Genomic DNA, 21,264 nt, shown 5'->3' with positions numbered 1-21,264 from the left:
GGCTGGAACTCGAATCTCATTTATCCCACTATAAATCCACAGCAGTTCCACTCACACAAGTGATATCACACCATTGAATGCATAATGTATTGACTGGCTCAAACAGCGAATTACAGCTTTTGTTTTGTAGTTCGATTTTGATTTTTTTTTTTTTTTTTGCTCCCAAAATCTGCTATCTGAAAGAGATGCTTTAATTAGTCAGACTTTATAGACTGTAGACAGGGACCCTGTGTTCTCTGCTGTGAAAAGGGGTCAGCAGCAATTATCACAGTGGTAACTTTTGTGCCCATGTATTGTCAGCAGGAGAAGGGCCAGGATAATGCAAATCAAAGAGGAGCAGGAGAAAGCTGCTTCAGACCCTGCTGAAATCCCACCTCCTCTTCATCTTCAGTGGCATATAAAGGCACTTCCTTTCAGTCACCAGACTGGAACAACTGTAGGTTAAAATAGAAACACTCTGACAAACAAATAAATCTCCTATCCTCTGTCCAGCCCCTTATGGTGACCCTAAAGTGTTGTTGGAAGATTTTTGGGGGGGGGGGGGAAAGAATAATTGTATCAATGAAGCCATTGTCAGAACTTTCCTCAGTTCCAGAACATGCCTGGAACTTTCCTCTGTGTGTGTCAACCCACCGATGGGATTTCATGCCATATTGTAATTTACTTATTTTATCTTTAAACAAGTCTCTGTACTTTTAAATTGTGAAGCCCGTCCTTCCCTACCTCCCTCCTTTTCTCCCAGTGCAACTGAGCAAATTTAAAATAACTGAGGTTCATTAATTTTAAGTGTTCAATAAATTAGTATGAATAATCAAAAAACTTGATTCTTTCTGATAATTACTATTTGATGTCAGTTGAAAGCACTCGATTGAGTTAGCAGCATATGCTCCTATGCCAAATGAGGCTTCCATAATTAAATAGAAACTGATTCCATGAGGTTTTTCTCATGTCTGATTAATTAGTAATCAGGTGCCTCAGCCCTGTTCTTCAGTGACACCTTCTCTCCCAATGGTAGCCGGGATCTGATCCATAAATCAGTCAAGTCAATCTGCCCCAAACCATCACACAGAGCTCACACTGAACAGCATCATGCCTTGAGTGGCCACGAGGTGAACATTTGAGGGGAAAATATGACATGAAACTGCTAATTTAAAGTCTCTGACACGGCTCTTGTGGCTTTCAGACAATATATCTGTGCACACTTCTATGGTTATGGTGGTTTTTCATCTCACCTACACGGGGTAAACCAAGTGCCAAAGCTGATAGGCTTAGGAAAAACAAGACAACCAAGCCTTGACACTATCCTTTTTTTCCTTTTTTGCCTAAATATATTTTGTGAGGTTTGTTGGGGTTGGTTTTTTCTTTTTTTTTTTTTTGCTTACTTTTGCAGGCACTAGAGTGAAATAATCTAATTAAAGATGTTTGTATTGTTCAGAGAAAAGCTGTTCTAATTAAATCCTGAGGGGACATAAAACTTGATCAATATGGTGCATAAACCTCATAAAGGGGTTCAATCCCCTTACACAGGGAAGAAAGGAACCATTGTGACTTAATTCAGCACTGAACTTTATCTTTGCCTTGTCCAGAGTCAGGGCAATAATAAAAGTTTCTCGTAGCTGAAGTGTCATCCCACCACAGAGCATGACAACTCAAACCATTGTGAGTTATTTATACCCTTCACGTGAGCATAGGAATCAGGGACTGAATTCTCCTCAGAATTCTCGAAGTCCTTGTAACTTCCACAATTATTAATATCAATTTATGTAAAGTGCAACAGTTGTGAATCAGCGGTGTTTTGTTGCTTTTTCCCACTCCTAAAAACTGATCAAGAAAGATAAAGGCGTTGGGATTAATCAAGGCTGCAGTGACACAGTCCTTCTGGTGGTTTTGTTTTGCTGCTGAGTACGTTATCACTGGGTTTTGCAGGACAGGAAGAGATACAGGCACTACAGATGAAGGACGTCATTAGTAAACATTGAATTAAGGTGACTCTTGGCAAAATGTAGTTATAAGGCTCCAGGGTTTAGTTGTATAAAACCTTTATAAGGCTCATCAATTTTCTGCCTTATTACGGCTCCTCCTGGATGTTTGGGCTGTGAATCATAAATATAGGCCTTCTGGATGATACTCCTGGTAACTTTCTCCTGGTTCAGGGCTCCTTGAGTGAACATGAAGGAGGAGCAACTCAGTCTTTTATCAGCTTTGCAGTGACTCGGAATTTTGCCTGTGGATATTAGGAAGGGCTGAAACTAGGATAAATGGCTCCAATAGCCTGACTTACAAATAACAAGCAGCTCCATGCTATTTAATATCAATTGAGCTAACATCCATCACCGGGAAATCAAAACTTTTTAGACAGCACAATCAACAACACAGTGAGACACACCTCCAGAAACTGGAGAACCTGGGAGAGGGTGTTTCGTCATCTTCTGTGAGGATCTGTTATGGGAGATACCTGGAAATATGATATCATGGGGGCACCAAAGTAAGGAGAAGAGGTGTAGAAAACCATTTTATATGCATATAAATAGATAGATATAATTATATATATACATATATATGTATATATATATATATATATATATGGGTTGATGGACACAGATTCTTGCTTACAGCAGATTGTCATTTCCATAAAGTTCCTCCTGCAGACATCACATAGTCAAAAAATCAACCCTGGCAGGATTAAAAGGGCATTTCATAATCTCATTTCTGCAACTGCTACAATCTCTGGTTTCTCTGCTTCCATGCCAGAAGGACACAAGCTCACCCACCCTCCTGGTTGTTTTGTCTCTTCGTGTCTATTACAAAAACTGAGCAACTGAGGGCGCTGGCAGGGCTCAGCCTGGAGAAAAGGAGTCCCAGGGAGGACCTCGATCTTCTCTACAACTCCCTGGAAGGAGGTTGTACCCAGGTGGGAGTCGGTCTCTTCTCCCAGGTAATTAGCAACATGACAAGAGGAAATGGTCTCAAGCTAAGCCCGGGGAGGTGCAGGTTGGACATCAGGAAGAATTTCCTTTTGGAAAGGGTGGTTAAGCACTGCTACAGAGTGTCCAGGGAGTTTGTAGAGTCACCACTCCTGGAACTGCTAAAAAAATTACTGGATGCAGCACCCTCTGCTCTGGTCTGGGTGACAAGGTGGGGATCAGTCACAGGTTGGGCTCAGTGACCTTGCAGGTCTTTTCCTTTTCCTTTAAACATTTCATTATTCTGTGATTACAAGGGCCACTTCTTTGCTGAAAACTGACTTTCATTTCATGGAGGCCACTGAGTAGCCCCCACCTGGTCAACTGGCCCTCTGAAACAACTGGTATGGGTGAGTGTTATCTGGCTGGAAGAAAAGACTCATCCCTGTACAATCAGTCCTCTGTAAAGAATTAACTCCATTCTTCATGTCTTTCACCTAGGATTCTCCTTTACCCCCAAGCAATAGGGCTGCAGAAAATATCTGTGTTTATTTATTTTCTGTATTTTAATATTAGAAACAAATATTCTTAAGAGAGTTTTTCCTCCTATACAAAGCAATTACAGAAACCCACAGAGCCTAATGGAAGTGAGATCATTCTTTAGGAATCTAGAAAAGACAATAAGTGTAATCAAATTATTTTTTTAAGAACTATGGAAATTGTAAACCTGCTTCTGACACAGCAGTAACGAGGTTGAGCCTCAGGCCCTCTTAACAACTCACACATGAGTAGCTTGAGCAAAGTCAGCAGGATGACCCATCTCCATAAAAGTTGTGTCTACTGAAAAATGTATTTGGGATAAATAAAAATTTGATAATCCTTTCAGTGATGTTTTCAATAATGTTTCTGTCTAGCACTTCAATTTTAGGGAAAAAAAAAAAAAAAGAGCTGAGAGAAATCTGGAGGTGAAGGAAGCCAACACTTTGTTTCATTCCAAAAGAAAATGGTTTAAACATTTCAAAAGTGAACAAAAAGGAAACAACATCTCTCTGGTTTTTAGCCAGTTCCAGTATTGCCCAGAGTCCTTAACCAAGGAGCAGTACCACACTGTGGCACCATATGCTGAAATTTGTAACAGACTTAAAAAGCTCATAATGTTATTATTGCAATTTACAAAGGATATTTCTCCTAAAAATATCCCAGATGTCCCAGTGGGATGTTTTTTTCCACCACCCTTGTTACAATAAGTGGGGTTTTTTTGATTCAGCATGGTCATATCATGTTTCACTCTCCTGAAACGTGGTTGAGCCAAGCCCATGAGTGTTCCAGAGTCACACCACAATTGCAGGCCCACAGTGACCTTTGAGGGTCATTTCTCTTAAGACACAGGGTGTCCCAGAGAAAATCAGAGTGATACTATGAATCATGTCAAAGCAAAGCTGGTGATGTAGAAATGACTGGCACGGGATGTTTCAAGCTCTCTGTCTCTGCTTCACCCAGCATCCTGCAGGGACATGTGGTAATCAGTCCTTTGATGCAGATTCCTTTAAAATGGTCTGAAAAGGTGATTTTCAAAGGGCTTAGAGGCTGGTTAACAGAGTTTCATGTATGTAGGTAGCAGTGACTATCTTTGTTAATAGGATCATTGCCCACATAACAGAAACATTCTCCATTACTTCTCCCTCCATTCAGCACCCCCTGCGTTCTCCTGCTCCCAAGCCTCATTTACAGAACTCCAGCCATCAGTGCAACTTAACTCCTTTAATCCCCTCCATACGGTCTATTTTCTTGCCTTTTGTGTTAGACAGACCTTTTTTTCTCCCCCAAAGATAAACAAACACTTGCAGGACGCCAGGCAATTTTGGATGGAAGAGGGCACGGAGAAAGCCTGAGCCCAATGCAAACTTCTGGCCAAGGTGGCTTCATTCAGCTGCCTGCTTCGTTTGAATAACAATATCTTCTCAGTCACGGGGTTTTCCCTCCCCTTCTCCCCCTTTTCTCCCCCATGCAGGCCTGAGTAAAAGGCTGTGTGAATTCAGGAGCCTGCTCGTGAATGAGCTGGCATCTGATCCGTATTTACCGACGTTAATTTTGGATGTAATGCACCCCTGCCACTTCCCCACAGTTTGCCCTAAAAGGCTTTCTGAGAGGCACAAAAGCAGAGGGTCAAAAGTGAGTTGACCCCTGCCAGAATGTACAATTATTGCAAAGAGGTGGTACACCAGCAGCTGTCGAAACCCCACCGAAGTGCTTCCAAAAGTTGGAGGATGACTAATAGGCTGGAGCTCTCCCCTCCGCCCCGCGAGAGCCGCCGACTTTGGGCAGGAAGAATTATGGCCCTCCCGAGCAGCTGCAATAATTGTCTTGCCATTGTCCCCCAGCCCTCCCTCCGCCACCCCCTACAAGTGGCCATTGTCGCCGCGGAGTCAAGTGATTATATGCTTGGGCTGATGCTGTTTGCGCCCAGCTGCCCGAGCGCTGACACACGAGCCGGGAGAGGGGGGACCCGCGTCTGCTAGACGGGGCTGCGACATACCAGACCTTTTACATAAGTCAAACAGGAACAAATGACTCTTTATCAGCCCCTTCTCCCTTTGAAGTGGCGGCTGCTTATAGACCCTTACAGCTTTTCCTCCTTAGCCCGAGCAAACATCCTCCTTTTGATATGCTACATGCTCATTATCTCTGCCCCATTTAATGATTTTTGATTGAAGGGTGGCAGCGCAGTTGCCAAGAGGGTAGTTAAAGAGGCTCCACGCAGTCAGGACAAAAAGAAAGGCTTTCCTTGTGCAGCAGCCTAAATTTGGGGTTTCTTAACAGTGTGTTCTTGTTCTTAGCAGCAGATAAGGGCTGAGCGTGAAATTCTTAATTAAGCAGTAAATAGAGAGTGGGGTGTCAGCAGATGCAGCCTGTAGCCATGGAGACCAAGTCTGATGAAGGAGGGAGCTAAGACTCAACGCCGGCCCCGGGCTCGGGCATGACTGACAGCTGAAGAATCCGACAAAGCTTGTAAACGGGATTAATTAGTTGGCTAATTATTTCATATAGTTAAATGTAAATAAAATATTAAAAAAAAAAAAGTTCTTAAAAAGCCAACTTGCAGAGTTATGTGGGAAGATGTTCTGCAGGCCAGACCTTCAAGCCTTGTCCTCTCCGGGTCGGTGGGTGGACTGGTGGGGTTTTAAGGCCAGAAGGGACTATTGTGGCAGCTTTCTCTGACCTCCTACAGAGCATGAATCTCGCCTCATGAGGTTTCTAATAGCTTCTCGCAGAGCTGGAGCATATTTCCCTGAAAAGACGGCCAAGCATCATCTAAGGACCCTGAGTGATGGAAAGTCCACCACATGCCATGAGTCTGCTCTGCTGGCTAATTAACCTCACCCTCTCAGCCTGCACAGCGGAGAGGAGAGAAATTAAATCTCACACCAGGGCCAGGAATCTGCTTGCTTTGTTTCAAACTTTCACCCTACACTGACAGCTTAGATATTAGGTACCCGACACTGAATTATTGATCTTACTGCTGTAAAAGTCCTAGCAGAAAATGTTCACAGCATGAATTATACATGTTAGGTGTTTTCATAAATTTCCCCTCGTGTACTTTGGATGATTGTTTCTCCCTCTGTTAAATGAGGAGACACAACAAGCTCTTCACGTAATAAAAATCAAGATGAAAGTAAGGCAAGAGAAGGACAAGAAAGTGTCTGTGATGCAAGAGGGACATATGCCAGTCAGATCACTTCTGTCCCAGTCTTCCCAAGACTGTCATCTCCTCTGTTTTCAACAGCAGAGGCCAAGATACTGATGCCATCCTCTGAGCTTGCCCATGCTGCTCTGACAGTTCAATTCGGCATATGCAAACTGAAAAGCAGTCAACTCCTATACTTGAAAGAACAAATTTATACTGTTAGTAAACTGAAATAATAAAACATTTTTCTTCTTTCAGTAAATACTTGACATGGTCTCTGCCACGGCTTAGACACAACAGTTAAATTTATAGTAGCCAATCTATACCTGAACTGTATTTAAACAGGGCCAGGACACACAATTAAGACCAGGATCCTAATAAACTACATGGGTATAATGCTGGCCAAATTCCTGGCACAGCTTTGGCCCAGACCAGGCAGACTCCCCAGCAGAGTTTGGGATTTAGCACGGGACAGGGATCTTTTCTAGTTTGAAGCCTGGGTGCGTCCAGGCCCTTTTGAGAGCTAAAATGTTAAACACAAGCTGTGCTGTGGCAGTTGCTGAAGGACCAGGGGTGGACACAGCAAGTGTGATCTGATTGAGGTTAAGGTCTGGGCTTTCCCATTTCTCCACAAATGTACACTGGTTGATTTTCACTGTTGCTAGACCAAGCTAGGTGGATTGCCTGCCCTCATTCCAGGTGTGTTTTCCTCTCCAATGATTGTTCTAAAGACATCCTACATGAGAGAGTCTTTTGCATCTCATCTCAATAGTGCAAAATCAAGGGAAATTCATTAAATTTAATGGATTAAAAAAGTGAAAAAAAATCTGTTATAATGAAAATCATCATCTTTTCTTTCCCTATATGAGTCATAAAGGACAAGCCAATCTTCTCAAAGACACCAAAATATATTTGTGATTCCTGGTTCTGCTGTTATTAATAAAGGCAACAATCATTATCTTGCCTTTGGCACATAGAGCGTAGACATTTATAAAATTATTTGCTTGAGAATGGGAATTATGGAAAAGATCCATTTCTTCAAAAAAAAAAAATGACCACCACACTCCATGATCTCATGTACAAGGTCACATACTCAAATGCAGAGGCCTGTGATGTCTTTGGAAGTTTTCAGACCTTGGAAAAATTCTCTCCCAATACTTCTATTGCCTTCAGAGGGCTCAGCCTAGCAAGATGACCATGATTTATTAATGATACCTGTGATGTAGGACCAGATGACAGCAAAGGTCATTAGTGGAATTTAATGCCTTTACCACTCCAAAAATCCAATTCAAATACTGATGCCTTTTCCTGGTCTTAAAATCAAGAGTCAAACGCGGTTAGAAGGGAAAAAGGGATTTTACCTTGGTATTTATTTTAAAGATCCTTAGGTGCACTACGTTCAGGTCAAATGCACCTTAATGCACACCACAATGCACACCCCCAAAAGATCTGGTATAACATTACAGGCCTTACTAATTAGCATATCTATCAAAGATTCCCCAGTGAGAGGCTCAAATGAGCCCCCCTCCCCAAGGAACCTTCCCCTGGATGGTTCTATCTCAGTTTACAGAATGTGTTCTGGAGAGGACCTTGGGGTCTGGGGTACACTGATCCCTAACTACGAAGCCTCTAAGATGTTGAGTGCCCTAGCTTGACAAACAAGTCAAAGAATGTAGGCAAAAAGCACTGAGGGTACAGAAGTTGTACAAAGGTATAAAAGGGGTATAAAAGAAAAGGCAAAAAATCATCATGGCATCAATACAACTGATGTCACATCACCCACTATTTATGACACATTCCTTTTGTTGATAGGTCAGGCATCAGATAGATCAGTTAGGGATGGACCTGATGTGCACTTACCTATTTGATAAACCTTTTGAAGGACCTCTCACTTATTGAAAGGCCATTGGAAGCTGGCCCTGAGTAGATCTGGGGTTTAAATTAAAAAGACATCAGCTCTGTCACCATTCTTGATCAAAAATGTGCATTGCAACCCTGATACTGCACCTACCCAAATAGGTGAACTTCCTCAGTTTGCTGTCAAGATGCCAATCACAGCTCCTGTGGTGTCTGTACGAAGGTAGCAATTGGAGTGGCTGTCCCCTCCTTGTCCCACAGGATACCATGGCCTCCAGATGGGAAGGAAGATCCTTGTGTTCCAGCAGCAGGTAATTCCCAGCCTTGAAGTTGCTAAATGTCACTGAGTACTAGAGAAGAGGGAACCAAAAGAAGCATGTCTGGGTCTGTGATTAGAGCTCCATGGAGTTCAACTTAAAGGGCAGAGAGGATGGTTCTCCTCAGAGGCAACGTGTATTGAAAACATGAAAAGAGATGTAAAACCAAGCAGAAGGTAAATGCAGAAAAAATCAACTCCCCACATCACCTTTGAAAGGTTCAAAGGAACAATATGTTCTGAAAGATGTGTTTCGACATATCTTAAGGCAGTAAAAATCCTGTTGTTTCCTGAGGACCACACTGAAATTTCACCAAAGATATCCATAATCATCAGGCATCCAAGGTCAGGTGGGATGGGGCTTGGAGCAACCTCGTCTAGTGGAAGACATCCCTGCCCATGGCAGGGAGTGGAACTGGATGAGCTGTAAGGTCTGTTCCAACCCAAACCATTCCACAATTCCATGACCTTCCTGGTCCAGGTTACTACTGAGAGCTTCAGGGACTAGGTCATCTTATCTAATCCTATAAATACAGAGAGACTTTCTCAGTGCACTTAACTAATTTTTTTTTCTCTCTCTGCTCACCCAAAGAGATTAAAGTGTGATTGTCTTTTCCAGATATAATTTTGAAATTATAAAATCTTCCTGTGTTACCTGGAGCCGTTTGCTGGCCAAAGGGTTGTCAAATGTCAATGTGTAAGTCTCTTTATCCAAGAGAAGAGCCATCCAGCCATACAGGTTTGATAAAGTATCAGGGACATAATTGACTGTGTTTGTCTTATTCCTACTGTCAGTCACACTTAAATTATAAGGAATGTCTGGAGCCTCTTTTCTGCAGGAAAAAAAAAAAAAGTAATTACATTTTTTCATTGAACTCTGTCATTTTGCAACCTATAGAGTTCTAGAATTAAAGTAGCTGTGCTGGATGTCCCTCACAATATGTTTACATTTTTGTAATTCTTTACAAATATCATAAGAAACAATATTTTCCCCCAAGTGCTGTAAAAAGAGAGAAAAAGAGAGACACAGCATGTAGGAATAAAGGAAGAGGAAGAGTGCAGAGAAGTGGTAACAGCCAAGGTACCAACTTCTACATTGCCGAAGTATTTTCCCTCCACCGGACTCATGGGCCTCAGGTTCAACTTTTAGGATCTTCATTAAGTTTGGTGGAGTCTTCTTATTAGCCTCATCCCAGGCTGGGTGGGGTCTGGAGCAACCTGGTCTAGTGGAAGGTGTCCCTGCCCATGGCAAGGCATTGGAATGAGGTCTAGAGTCCCTTCCAACCCAAACCATTCTGTGGTTCTGCGATTACTCACTCCCTTTTGATTGGTTAAAAGTTTCAAAAAAAATCCTATGTAATTCGAAGGGCTGCTCTTTGCCTGCAGTTTGTAGCTGGGGCTGCTGCAGAATGATTAAATCCTTCACAAAATGGGTGAACTTTTACTACAGCAGTTCTTCTGAGCATCCAAATGAGAAGTCAACCCCCTTTTTCACCAGAACTTTGCACTAATTCCTGCCCTACCTAGTCAGAGGAAAAAATATCCTTCCTGAACAGATCAACATTAGCACTGATATCATGAGTGGTCGTAAACCCTTTAGATTTAAGGTCTCTGTAGACTCCTCTCAGTTTTGGCATTTGAGCTGACACTAAGCTTAAAAAAACCTCCTCTTTTAAGCATCCCTTGAATATTTTTTTCTCAATATTTGAAGCGTTACCTTACAACTACACATCTTAGCAGATTATCCAACCTCTCAGACTGGATATGGCTTACTAACCCAAGACAGACAGTGCTAAAACTCATGTCATCCTGCAATTTGCCTGTATTTGCAATTTTTGGTTGGTTTGTTGCTTTTTTCCCCCCTAGTGCTTTGGAGATGATGCAAAATCACCAAAGCAGTTATCCCAGATATATTTTTCTTTCTTTTTTTAAAATCAATTCAGTGATTTTTACTTTTTTTTGTTTGTTTTTCTAGAGTCTGTCACTTAGGCAAAGCACTTTCTGGTTACCCAGAAACATTCAGCTGAGAAACAGCAACGGCAAAGCGAAGTGTGAATCAGCAAAGAATCACTCAACCAGAAGATATTGGCAGACCAATGAAACTGGAAGGAGTTTATAAGGCTTAAACAGCTTTCGTACCACTAATAAACCTCCTCTTATGGGCATTAACTGGACCAGGATATTAGGCTGCTAATTAAGCAAGTAAATGACAACAAACACATTATTGCCACAGTTATCAGCACCTGCACAGGTATTCAGGAGAACATTTCTAGCAGCAGAACACCACACATAATGCAGAGAAACATTAAACTCTCTTGCACATCAGAAGGTGCCTTATTGACCTGCAAAGATGCCCAGTGTCACAAGTGACAGAGACTCTGAGCCATCCTCTCTGAAGACTAAATTCACATGGTTTTACTCTTTATTCATTTTAATTTTCATTGCTGGAGGATTCTGGTGAGAACAGCTTGAATCACTTTTATTGGGAGACTCTCCCCAGTACTTCCAGGAGAAGTAAAGACAGAGAAGAAAGCCTGGAAGGGGCAATCCTGCTGGGATACAAGTCTAACCTGTCAGAAAGTTAGGTGGCAATGCCATACCAGCCATGTAGATCCAATAGCTAGTGAATGGGAATGGGAATTCACTAACTAGTGAATTAACTGTGAATCCATTTATGTTGGAGACCAATATTGAGAAGACCCCAAATAAATATCTTAAACTATACAACAAGCTTCCAAATGGCTGCAGTTAAATGAAATATGTCTTTTCCTGCATTTCTACTTATAGCAGACAAGGTATAGAATCATAGAATCATTTAGGTCAGAAAAGACCTCTGAGATCATTGAGTTCAACCATTAACCCAACACTACCAAGGCCACCTCTAAACCATGCCCCCAAGGGCCACATTTACACGTATTTTAAATTCCTCCAGGCATGATGACTCCACTACTGCCTCCTTTTCCATGATGAAATTCTTCCTAGTATTCAATCTAAACCTCTCCAGGTGCACCTTGAGGCCATTTACTCTTGTCCTGTCCCTGTTCCCTGGGAGCAGAGCCCGACCACTGGCTGCCCCCTCCTGTCAGGGAGTTGTGCAGAGCCACAAGGTCCCCCCGAGCCTCCTTTTCTCCAGGCTGAGCTCCTTTCCCAGCTCCCTCAGCCGCTCCTGGTGCTCCAGCCCCTTGCCCAGCTCCGTTCCCTTCCCTGGACATTCTCCAGCCCCTTCAGGTCTCTCCTGTCAGGAGGGTCCCAGAGCTGCCCCCAGCACTGGAGGTGCCCCAGCAGTGCCAGCAGAGGGGACAGGCACTGCCTGGGTCCTAGTGGACACACCAGAGCTGGGACAGCCCAGGTGCCATTGGCCTCTTGCCCACCTGGGCACACCTGACTCATGTTCAGTTGAAAGCTTGCTGATGACCCAGGAAGGCAAAGAATCAGAAGATACCTTATGGCCTGGAATCTCTAAGGTTTTCTTGACCTGGAATGTTTTGTCCTTGTCTTTTACATGCATTGCTTGATGTGTTGCCACCCATAAATACATGCCCTACCCCTGACAGACAGCCAGCAAAACAAACCAAAAATTTGGGGAACCTGGAAAAGTTCTCAGCTCAGCATACAAGTTAACTAACTGGTGCAAGGCAGCGATAAGCCTGAGATACACTCCCCTGGAAAGGATGTCAGCGTGCTTGTTTTTTCACCTCCATGCCAAAAAGGCACCAAAATGGAAGTACCCTACTAATGGAGTTACCAGCCACAATTAGCACCATTTCCATTCGCCCTAAATAGCCAGTGATTTCACTGTGCCCTAAATAGCCACCAATCCACCTCTCTTTAATGTTAATGAAGTAGAAGAACGCTGGCACACACGAGTATTTCTAATTCAGAGGATCCAAGGGAGCCTGCACGCATCATTAATGTGGAGAGCTTCATTATCAGAGGAAAGAGCCTTCCCCCGAACTTCTCCTGGCTTTATTTGAAAGAAACTAGGAGGCAATGGTCTTAATGCAAAATTAACCCTCCCTTTAAACTGCTGGAAGCCTTTACAAACTGTAAGGGGAAAAAAAGGATGACTCATTGAAAAGGCTGTATTTTTATATCGAAGCAGGTTTCAATTAAGGAGCAATTTGCTTTAGAAATATGGCAGGATTACAGGATAGGGCTTTACAGTCTGAGCCACAATTCACCAATTGTGACTGTATAAACTGTTATGTAATTTAGCTCAAATGCATTGTGCAGAACTGCTCAACAGATATGGGCCACAAAGGATTTGTTAAGCCAATCAACAACACGGAGTAGAACAAATATAAACTCTCCTGTTTATGTTTACTGTTAACTTATTTATCCTAAGGGTCCATATCTGTGTGTATGAAGGCAAGTGCTGTGTTTAGCTCTAAATGCTTTCTGTTTGTGTAATAATCCGTTATGATTATCCCTCTTCAAAAACAGGAAACAATTTAGCATCGAACTTCAAATGGGACACCAAATGTTTATTTCAAGAGTCCAGATTTATTTTTGGCCAAAGGGAGGCTAATTCCAAATTATGACCATATCAAACACTTTACAGGTTTAATGTTGGGCCCCAGACCAGTTCACTTTATTTTAATTGCCAAGAGCTAAGAATTTTCAGCTGTTTTCAGTAAATGTGTGTATCTTTGTTGAGATACCAACCTCATTATTCAAATCTGTCTTTTATTACGAACTCTTACTCACAGTGATTTTTTTTCATGCATGGGTCTTTTAGGAAATAACCAGATCTTTGACCCTGATCCTGCTTGGCCACCATAGTCTGAATTTGAAGTAAAGTAAGAATTGGGATGGTTTCCCAGGAATAGAAAGGGTTGTGACTGACAAGCCAAGATGGTTTCATTCAGAGTAGCACTTGAGTTTGCTACCCCGACTTCCAAAATTCCCTGTGTTCTTAAAACATTTCCCCAGATCCTATAGTTTACAAGCTGATGTTTTCAGGAAAACTATAATCAGATAGAAATCCTGAGCTGGAACGTGGTTGGTGAAAAACGGTTCAAATGTCTGCAGTTCAAGCATAGCAAAGACCAAAGGAGGACCACTCGGTCACTCTGCTTTTCCTACAACAGGTAGAGCTCTGAAGAGTCCCTGGAAGAGTCCAAGGCCGGGTTGGATGGAGCTTGGAGCAACCTGGGATAGTGAAAGCTGACCCTGCCCATGGCAGGGGGTGAAATGAGGTGACCTTTAAGGTCCCTTCTAACCCAAACCATTCTATGATTTTAGGATTAATAAGATACTGGTTATGACAGGGAGTCCAAGCTGATGCACCTGGCTCCAATCTATCCAGGCCATAAGAAGCATCCAAAGGACTTGCCAGATTTGTCCTTGCAAGGAAAGTAGCTTAGGACCAGCAAATATTGCCTCAATGGTAAATTTATCTCCCTGCTCTCAGAAATACCTCAGATGATGCTCAAGCTGAGGGAGAAGGCTTGAGGAAACGTCTTGTATACTCGTAACCCTGTGCAGCATCTGGCTTTGCTGCCCATACCCCTGACTGCAGGGTGAATGGAAAGGTGTTCTCCATCGGGACACAAATTTCTCTTGGGGGGATGTCTGAAATGGCAGATATGTAGAAGAGTAAAAGCTGAATCTCTAAAGCTGAGCTGATGAGTTGGTAACTGAACAGTCAATAGTCAATAATTTATTATTTGTCTTCCATGTTACATCACAGGAGCCCTCAGAGGATGGGTTATGGGGACAAGTGACCGTGTAAGCTGCCCCCTGTGTGGGTACAGTTATGTACATGGGGAACACCCATGGCCAGAGAGCAACTGAGCACATTGAGAGAAGAATCGTGGTTGTCAGAGTGTTTCACAGCAGGGGGATCTTCAGCTGAAGGCACCACAGAAAGTAAAGATCAAAGGAGGAGCAAAACCAGAGTAACCATCAGAACTCACTCCAAGACTCAAAGCTGTGAAGGTAGGGGAACACTGTTCCTTTCATAGCAACCCATCAGCAGTGGATGGGTTTGCAGAAGCAAACCGGAGAGGATGTTAGACCAGATTTAAGAACTAAACCTATAAAGAAGAAAATTAATCTTTCACTCCGCAGCAGATGAGAGAAGGGGGAGACAATAAAAAGCTTGAACTACAAGACTGGTGCTGAGTGAGTCCAAGGCTTCCCCAGTGAAAAAAGAACAGCAAGGGAGAGGGACCAAGAGGGAAACTCCCTTTTGGCAGGCGCAGCCACCGAGTGTTTGGAGTCCCCTTCGCTGCGAGGTGCTGCCAGGCTGCAGATTATTCTAATGCTCTCCTCTTGTAAAAATTATGCCTAATGTGAAGAAACTTTGAAAGTCACTTAATCATGTTATGACAATTTTTTAATGAAAATTTGTTTTAATATTAATAGAGATTCATAGTTTCATGATAATATGGGTAGCGGTGGCATTTGGAGCAGCCGTTTCTAGCCTGCAGCCATGGTGTGCTGTGCCATAGCATAAGCTGTGCTTCAGACTACTCAATAACTTTCTCACATATAAATTTATAAAGACTTTTATAAGCTCCAATTACATTTTTAAAAGACATAAAACCCCTCTTTAAAGTGTGCTTACGTGACACATTAGTTTAACTTTCAACTGGACTTTGTGAAGAAGGGTTTTGTTACAGCAGTGCAATCTTGGAAATGGATCCCCATTTCCCTGGAAGTTGTTGAGTGAAGCAGTTCAGGACAGAGAGTCACAAAATGTTCAGGATAGTAGTTTTCTTTTTCAGAAAAGAGCTTCTATAGTTTTTCTCTAACAAAACGCTTTTTTCCCCCCAAACACGTAGTTTATTTTGGGAAGAAGTGTTAATACAACACATGCATTCTCGTAAATTAAACAGCACAAAGATAGTCAATTTCCTACACTGTATCATAAATAATTAAAATTATTCCAGACATGCTTTTAGCTTGCACCAACCAACCCTACCCCTGACAGCTTCCAGGAAGGGGATGTTTCCTAAAAGTTGGTGCTGATGCAACATCCCTGATGTTTTGGAGACTGAGATGGTTAAAAATACGGCTGTGTCCAATCCTTGCCAGTTGTCCTTAGGGTCAGGGAATGATCCCGAGGTTGCTGAGATAGAGGTTGCCATACTAGGACTCGCCTGTCAAAATCCATTACTTGCCTCAGCCTTCAAGATTTTTGGAGCTAGAATGTCATCCCTGAAATTCAGGATAAGCAAAAAAACGTAGCATCTCAAGCTTCTCATGCTTTTTATTGAGGAGCACAGAAAATTCAAGTTGCGGATCTGACACATTACATACTCCACGGCCTAGTAGAGCACAACAGAAAGATTTCTTCCAGAGAGATTTCTTTTCTTGTCAGAAACTAAAGAAAGACAAGCAACAGTACTTTTGTTTTTTTACTGAGATGAGATGGATCCAAGAGACTGCACTGTTAAGAATTTTTTTTCCTGTCACCCACCTATCTTTATTCTCTTTACTCAACCTCTGCCAATTGCTCCTAGTCATGTTTTGCTGTATTAATCCTAAACTATTCCCTTTTTATTGCAAACACTCTTCAAATACATCTGGATAAAATTCACCCATTCTCCCTGTCCCACCCCCCCATTCTCCGGTCATTCTGTGGATATTTTATTAATTGACTTTTACTCTTCATCCCCTCCAGCTCCTTTTATTCCCCATCCTGGTCCTCTCCCAGGTTCCTTTTGGAGCTCTATCCATCTGAACAAAGCCTGCCTGACTCACCATACTCATTTGGCTGCATCTGACAGTCTTTCAACTTAACTTGAGGGTGATTTGGCTGCTGGGATCTACTCAGGAGAGAGGATCTAGAAGCAGCACAGAGGGGATGCTCATGGTCTCTGGGGTTACTCTGCTGAGTACACAGTCCTCAGGAGAACAGGCTAACAGCTGGCTTCTGCTTCTTACACTGCCAAGGATCTTTGATGTAAATTGACTCCCAGCTCATGCAGATGAATAATAAAGAAGCTAAATAAAGAGTACTTGCTTGAAATAAAACCTTAATTGAGAAGTCATTGATATGACTAATCATCGAATCCTGGAATGATGTAGATTGGAAGGGACCCTAAAGCTCATTTAGTTCCAACCCCCTGCCATGGGCAGGGACACCTTCCACTAGACTAGGTTGTTCCAATCCCTGTCCAACCTGGTCTTGAACGCTTCCAGGCAAACTCTCATGCAATTTACTGGGAAGACAAAATTTAGGTCTGGTTAAGTCTTGCCAGAGTTAACAGCAATGGTGTGGATGAACTCCTACTTGTACTCACTCCTCACCCACCTTCTGATGCAAAGAGAAACAAGGTGTATTAAATATATTAACTGTCATGAATTATTAACAATTACATTGTGGCAGTACCCAAAAGGAACCAAATCACTCTACAGGCAGCATTTAGAGAGGCTCCATCCACCCACACAGCATCAGCCCAAAGATCTCACAGTCCATTTCATTAAGGTAAACACAGACTAGAAAGGGGATTAATTTCCCCAGGACTTCATGGTTAACTGCTTAGGAAAGACACCAAGCACAGTTTTATTTTGCCTTTTACCCAATATTCTTTTAGTTAAATCAGAATGACTCCAACCTCTTAAATTTTTGCAGACTTTTGTATTCATTACGAGACACAGTAATCACATGCAAAGCCTGCAGGTAGCTCAAAGTCTTACAGTTTTCTCCTTCAATGGAACAAGTGATTAGTTTTTTGCTTATTTGGGAAGGGGTTGGATTTTTTCCCCTCCTTCTTCTAAAACATGAATTATGAGGTAGACATGAATAATTAACAGCCCTCTGACAGAGCACTTGAGGATTTCTGCATGTGTACCACTAACCTGAGACAGCAAAAAATGGATAATTGTTCAGATTTGTACTTCAAAAGGAAAGTGAAATGCTGAGCAGGAGACTGGGAAGGGAAGATGAGCACAGGAAGGAAAACAGGAGTGGTGTTTAAATCACTAAAAGTCTTATTCCTTCTTTCTCTTGTGTTAGAAATTTGCAAGTGTCCTCCCTGGGTAAGAGAAGTGGTGGCAGTTCTTGGCTGAACAGCATTTCTCCATTGGATCCCCTTAGCTGCCAGTTGCTCAAAGGCAGGGAGAATTGCAGCTTGGGGAGACAAGTGAACTGGGACAGAACTGGGAGCTGTACAGCCGCCAAGGCTGATGGGGACAACCTGGCTGTACCCCAGGACTGGATTATTATTAGAGCTGTTCCTAATTTCCCAAGCAATCAAATACTTCAGTGTGAGATGCCAGATGCAACACAGCATCTCCAGGAAATCCTTGTCCTTCTGCCATGGATTGACAGGCCATGGGAGATAGCACAGAGGGTTAAGAGGTGCCACCGCTCAGGCTTTAGACCTAGTTTAGGACCCAGCAGAGAGGCAGCAGTTCTGGTACTGAGCTCAGACCCAGCAGCAATCTCAGAATAACACATAGAAGCAAAGCCCATGCTGAATTTTGGGAGATGGAGGAATTACTTACAAATGAAGAGCCATACGGTGGAAAACAAGGTCACTGTCACAAACACTGCCACCAGAAGCTTGGCTGAAGTTGGAACTGGCTGTGCAAGATGCTGCCAGGATATCTGTGGAAGGCAGGATGTGACTTCCCTTCTGTCCTGTGGTGGAGCCATCAAGATCCTCAAGGATGGCAGAGTGAGGAAAGGGGAAGGACACTTGGAAAGGGGAGTTGGTGAAGGTCAGATGTTCAGCTGTCACTGTAAAGCCACCTGTGGGTGACAAGCAGTATTTCAGAAAAACAGAATGGTCACCTCATGTAATGGGCCTGAAGACAATTCTTTGGAGGAAAAGAGACCAACTTCATTCCACCTTGCCTTTGGAAAAACGTCTGATGAGTCAACAAAATGGGGAGATCTGAGAAAATAAATAGAGGTGGGTTTAGGAATAGCTACTGCTGTGCTATGGCCAGGCCAAACTTTTCCAGTGCTCTGTTGTGACAGGACCTGTGGTTCAGACTTGCCTGATCCAGGTGCTGCTCCTGGTCCCACCAGCATCTCCTCAGTGACTCCAAACACTTCTTCACAGGCCCCACAGCCAAAATTACAGACCCCATGCCAGTGATTCTTATAGATCCTTTCTGAATTTTTTTGAAGGTAAATTTTTTAGAGGTGAGGACTGTTTATGTTGTGTAGATATACTTGACTCTTCTGGATACGTGCAGCACCTGGCAGAATAAAGCCTTGGCTGAACAGTGAGTCTGGAGGATTTTTTCACTGAAACACAGATAGCTATGAAAAAAATATGAATATCCATGCAGGCTAAAGTTTTTGAGCACATTAATATTTACAGAAATGTCAGAAAATCATTGCCCCATGGACTGTAAAAAGTCAGCTTTGGCAGGAGTGTCCATACAACACATAGGTTACTATTTGACTGCCCTATTCCCAGTTTTAGCCTGACTAAGCCAGATTTTACTTTTCCTCCTGTCCTTTGATCTCATCTCCCAAAGTCTTTCTCTCTGCTATGTTATTGTAGGGCAGTCTTAATTTATATATAAATACGTTTCCTCACAGTACAAGAGGCAATTGCAGTTGCAACATTCTTCAAAGAGCCTTTGAGTACCTCTTCAAAGCTCAGACGGATGCTTAGTTTACACATTATCTTAGGCAAATTCACCTCAGGTTTAGGCTGGCCTGAGGTAGCAGCTTGGTGAAATTCTGTGAGATTGTGTCACAGCTTTTAAAGAAATTGTCACTCTTGAAATTTTACCTTCCAAAATGAAGATGCAGAAACAAGGCAGTGTATAAAACCCGTTTCCACTGAAAAACTGTATCAGTGTAAAAATCAGGCTATATTTGTATCAAAATAAACGCAACATGTGGCTCCAACTGAGTGATGAAGCCATATCCAGCAAGACTGGGGACAACCTGGAATCTCAGCCTGTGCAGAGGAGCTATCAATGATTGTCTGTGGAAACTATGAACTTGTAATGGGAGGGGAAGCCAGGGACTTGGAAATCCTGAGAAATAAAGGTGAATCAGACTCACCCTGCCCTTGGTAACAGCCAGAACAAGTCCTGATTGCTGTGCAAGTGTTCACATCAAAGTTCCTGAAAGCTGTGTTGGAGATGAAGAACTGGTACCTTTTGGGAGTCTTTAGTCCTGAAGACATACAGGTGCTATTCTGAAATGAGGAGTGAAGGAAACATCACCGTGTGAATCACAGAATCCTACACTGGCTTGGGTTGGAAGGGACCTTAAATGTTGCCTTATTCCAACCCCTTCCGTGGGCAGGGACACCTTCCACTAGACCAGGTCACTCCAAGCCCCATCCAACCTGGCCAGGAACATTTCCAGAAACGGAGCATCCAGGGTGCAGCAGCTGGGAATGCAAGAGTGTGATTGCCCACAGTTGTGGGGTTTAAAGGATGGATCTAAACTATTGTTTGGCAAAATCTGACAAGTAACACCCATTTAATTCCCCACTTGAAGCAGGTGATAACATCACTTTCAAGAGCAGCTTGTTGCCCTTTGTTTGAGTTGTTGCATAGTAGTTAAGATTGGACACTTGAAGGGAGAGGAAAGCCACAGTGAGTGAATTTTTACAGCCCCATTTTACTTTACCATTTTTATCCAGCAATGGGGAATTTTTCCTACTCTGCAAAAGTGATCATTCTTATTTCTGTTCTAAGAAAAACCTGAGCACTGAGATTCAAAGACATTTTGTGTCATTTTGGATGGGGAAGCACTTAAGCCAGGCTCTCTGAAAACCTCCAGCTGACTTCAGGGTCCATCAGAGCTACAAGAACCAGAAAGGAAGAGCAAAAGCCAAGAGTGATGAAAAAGACAATGGACAAACTGGATTTTGGGGTGATTGTAGTCCATGACTCATGGGAAGTGCCAAACTATCTTGGAAACAGCCTGGAAATAAAGATGTACTCAGAGTTGGTGAGCAGCCTGCAGGAGAAAGGGCTGGCAGGAGCGGTGTGATACTGTTTGAGACCAATAAATACTTGTAAAATAATTACCAAAACCAGAGTAGAGAATGAATAAAGAAATCCACCCTATATGGAAACATCTCTGCAATTGAATATGTAGAATGAAATGCACTTTTGTGAGTAAAATATTACTTCAAAGAAATGGTGCTTCTTCAATCTCTGTAAGAGACAGTAGTTCCATCAGCTTTTTTTTATTCTGAGGCCAAAACATAAAACATCTGGAGTGATAGTCCTTGCCCTTGGGCCTTCCTCTTCCAAGTCACTGCTAAGGAGAAATCCCTAGTTTCTGGTAACAAGTTCAGAAAGTCTTCATTGGCTTTTATCCCACCCAATTTTCTATATTTTTAATGAATCAGTTTCGTTTAAAACTCTCAGTGTGAGACAATAATTCCGCTCTTGTATGTGTCACCTGACCCAGAACTCCTGATTTTTCCAGGAAGAAATGCTTCTCCTTAAATGGCCTCACAAAGACAATGAGTTGCTTTATGAGGGCATAGAATAGGCTTGCTGATTGTCTAAGAAGTTACCAAAATCTTTCATTTGGTTTTTGCAGGTCCTGGATTTAGCCC

The 21,264-nt window shown here is 42.6% G+C and overlaps 1 protein-coding gene across 2 annotated transcripts in view; it reads right to left on the bottom strand.

Moving 5' to 3' along the window:
* The window catches only part of PKHD1 (PKHD1 ciliary IPT domain containing fibrocystin/polyductin), a 244,280-nt gene that overhangs the window by 95,963 nt on the left and 127,053 nt on the right, over positions 1–21,264 (bottom strand). For both annotated transcript variants that reach the window (XM_032104486.1, XM_032104487.1), the window contains exons 46-49: positions 19,746–19,881; positions 18,221–18,467; positions 9,417–9,594; positions 8,600–8,795 (exon numbers count right to left, since the gene is read on the bottom strand). In XM_032104486.1, the coding sequence (XP_031960377.1) occupies positions 8,600–8,795; positions 9,417–9,594; positions 18,221–18,467; positions 19,746–19,881 (757 nt within the window). The remainder of the gene's footprint in view (positions 1–8,599; positions 8,796–9,416; positions 9,595–18,220; positions 18,468–19,745; positions 19,882–21,264) is intronic.

The sequence above is a fragment of the Corvus moneduloides genome, chromosome 3, assembly GCF_009650955.1.
Source record: "Corvus moneduloides isolate bCorMon1 chromosome 3, bCorMon1.pri, whole genome shotgun sequence".
Lineage (NCBI taxonomy): Eukaryota > Metazoa > Chordata > Aves > Passeriformes > Corvidae > Corvus > Corvus moneduloides.
The sequence above is the reverse complement of the archived record's forward strand: the minus strand, read 5'-3'. Positions and strand labels throughout refer to the sequence as shown.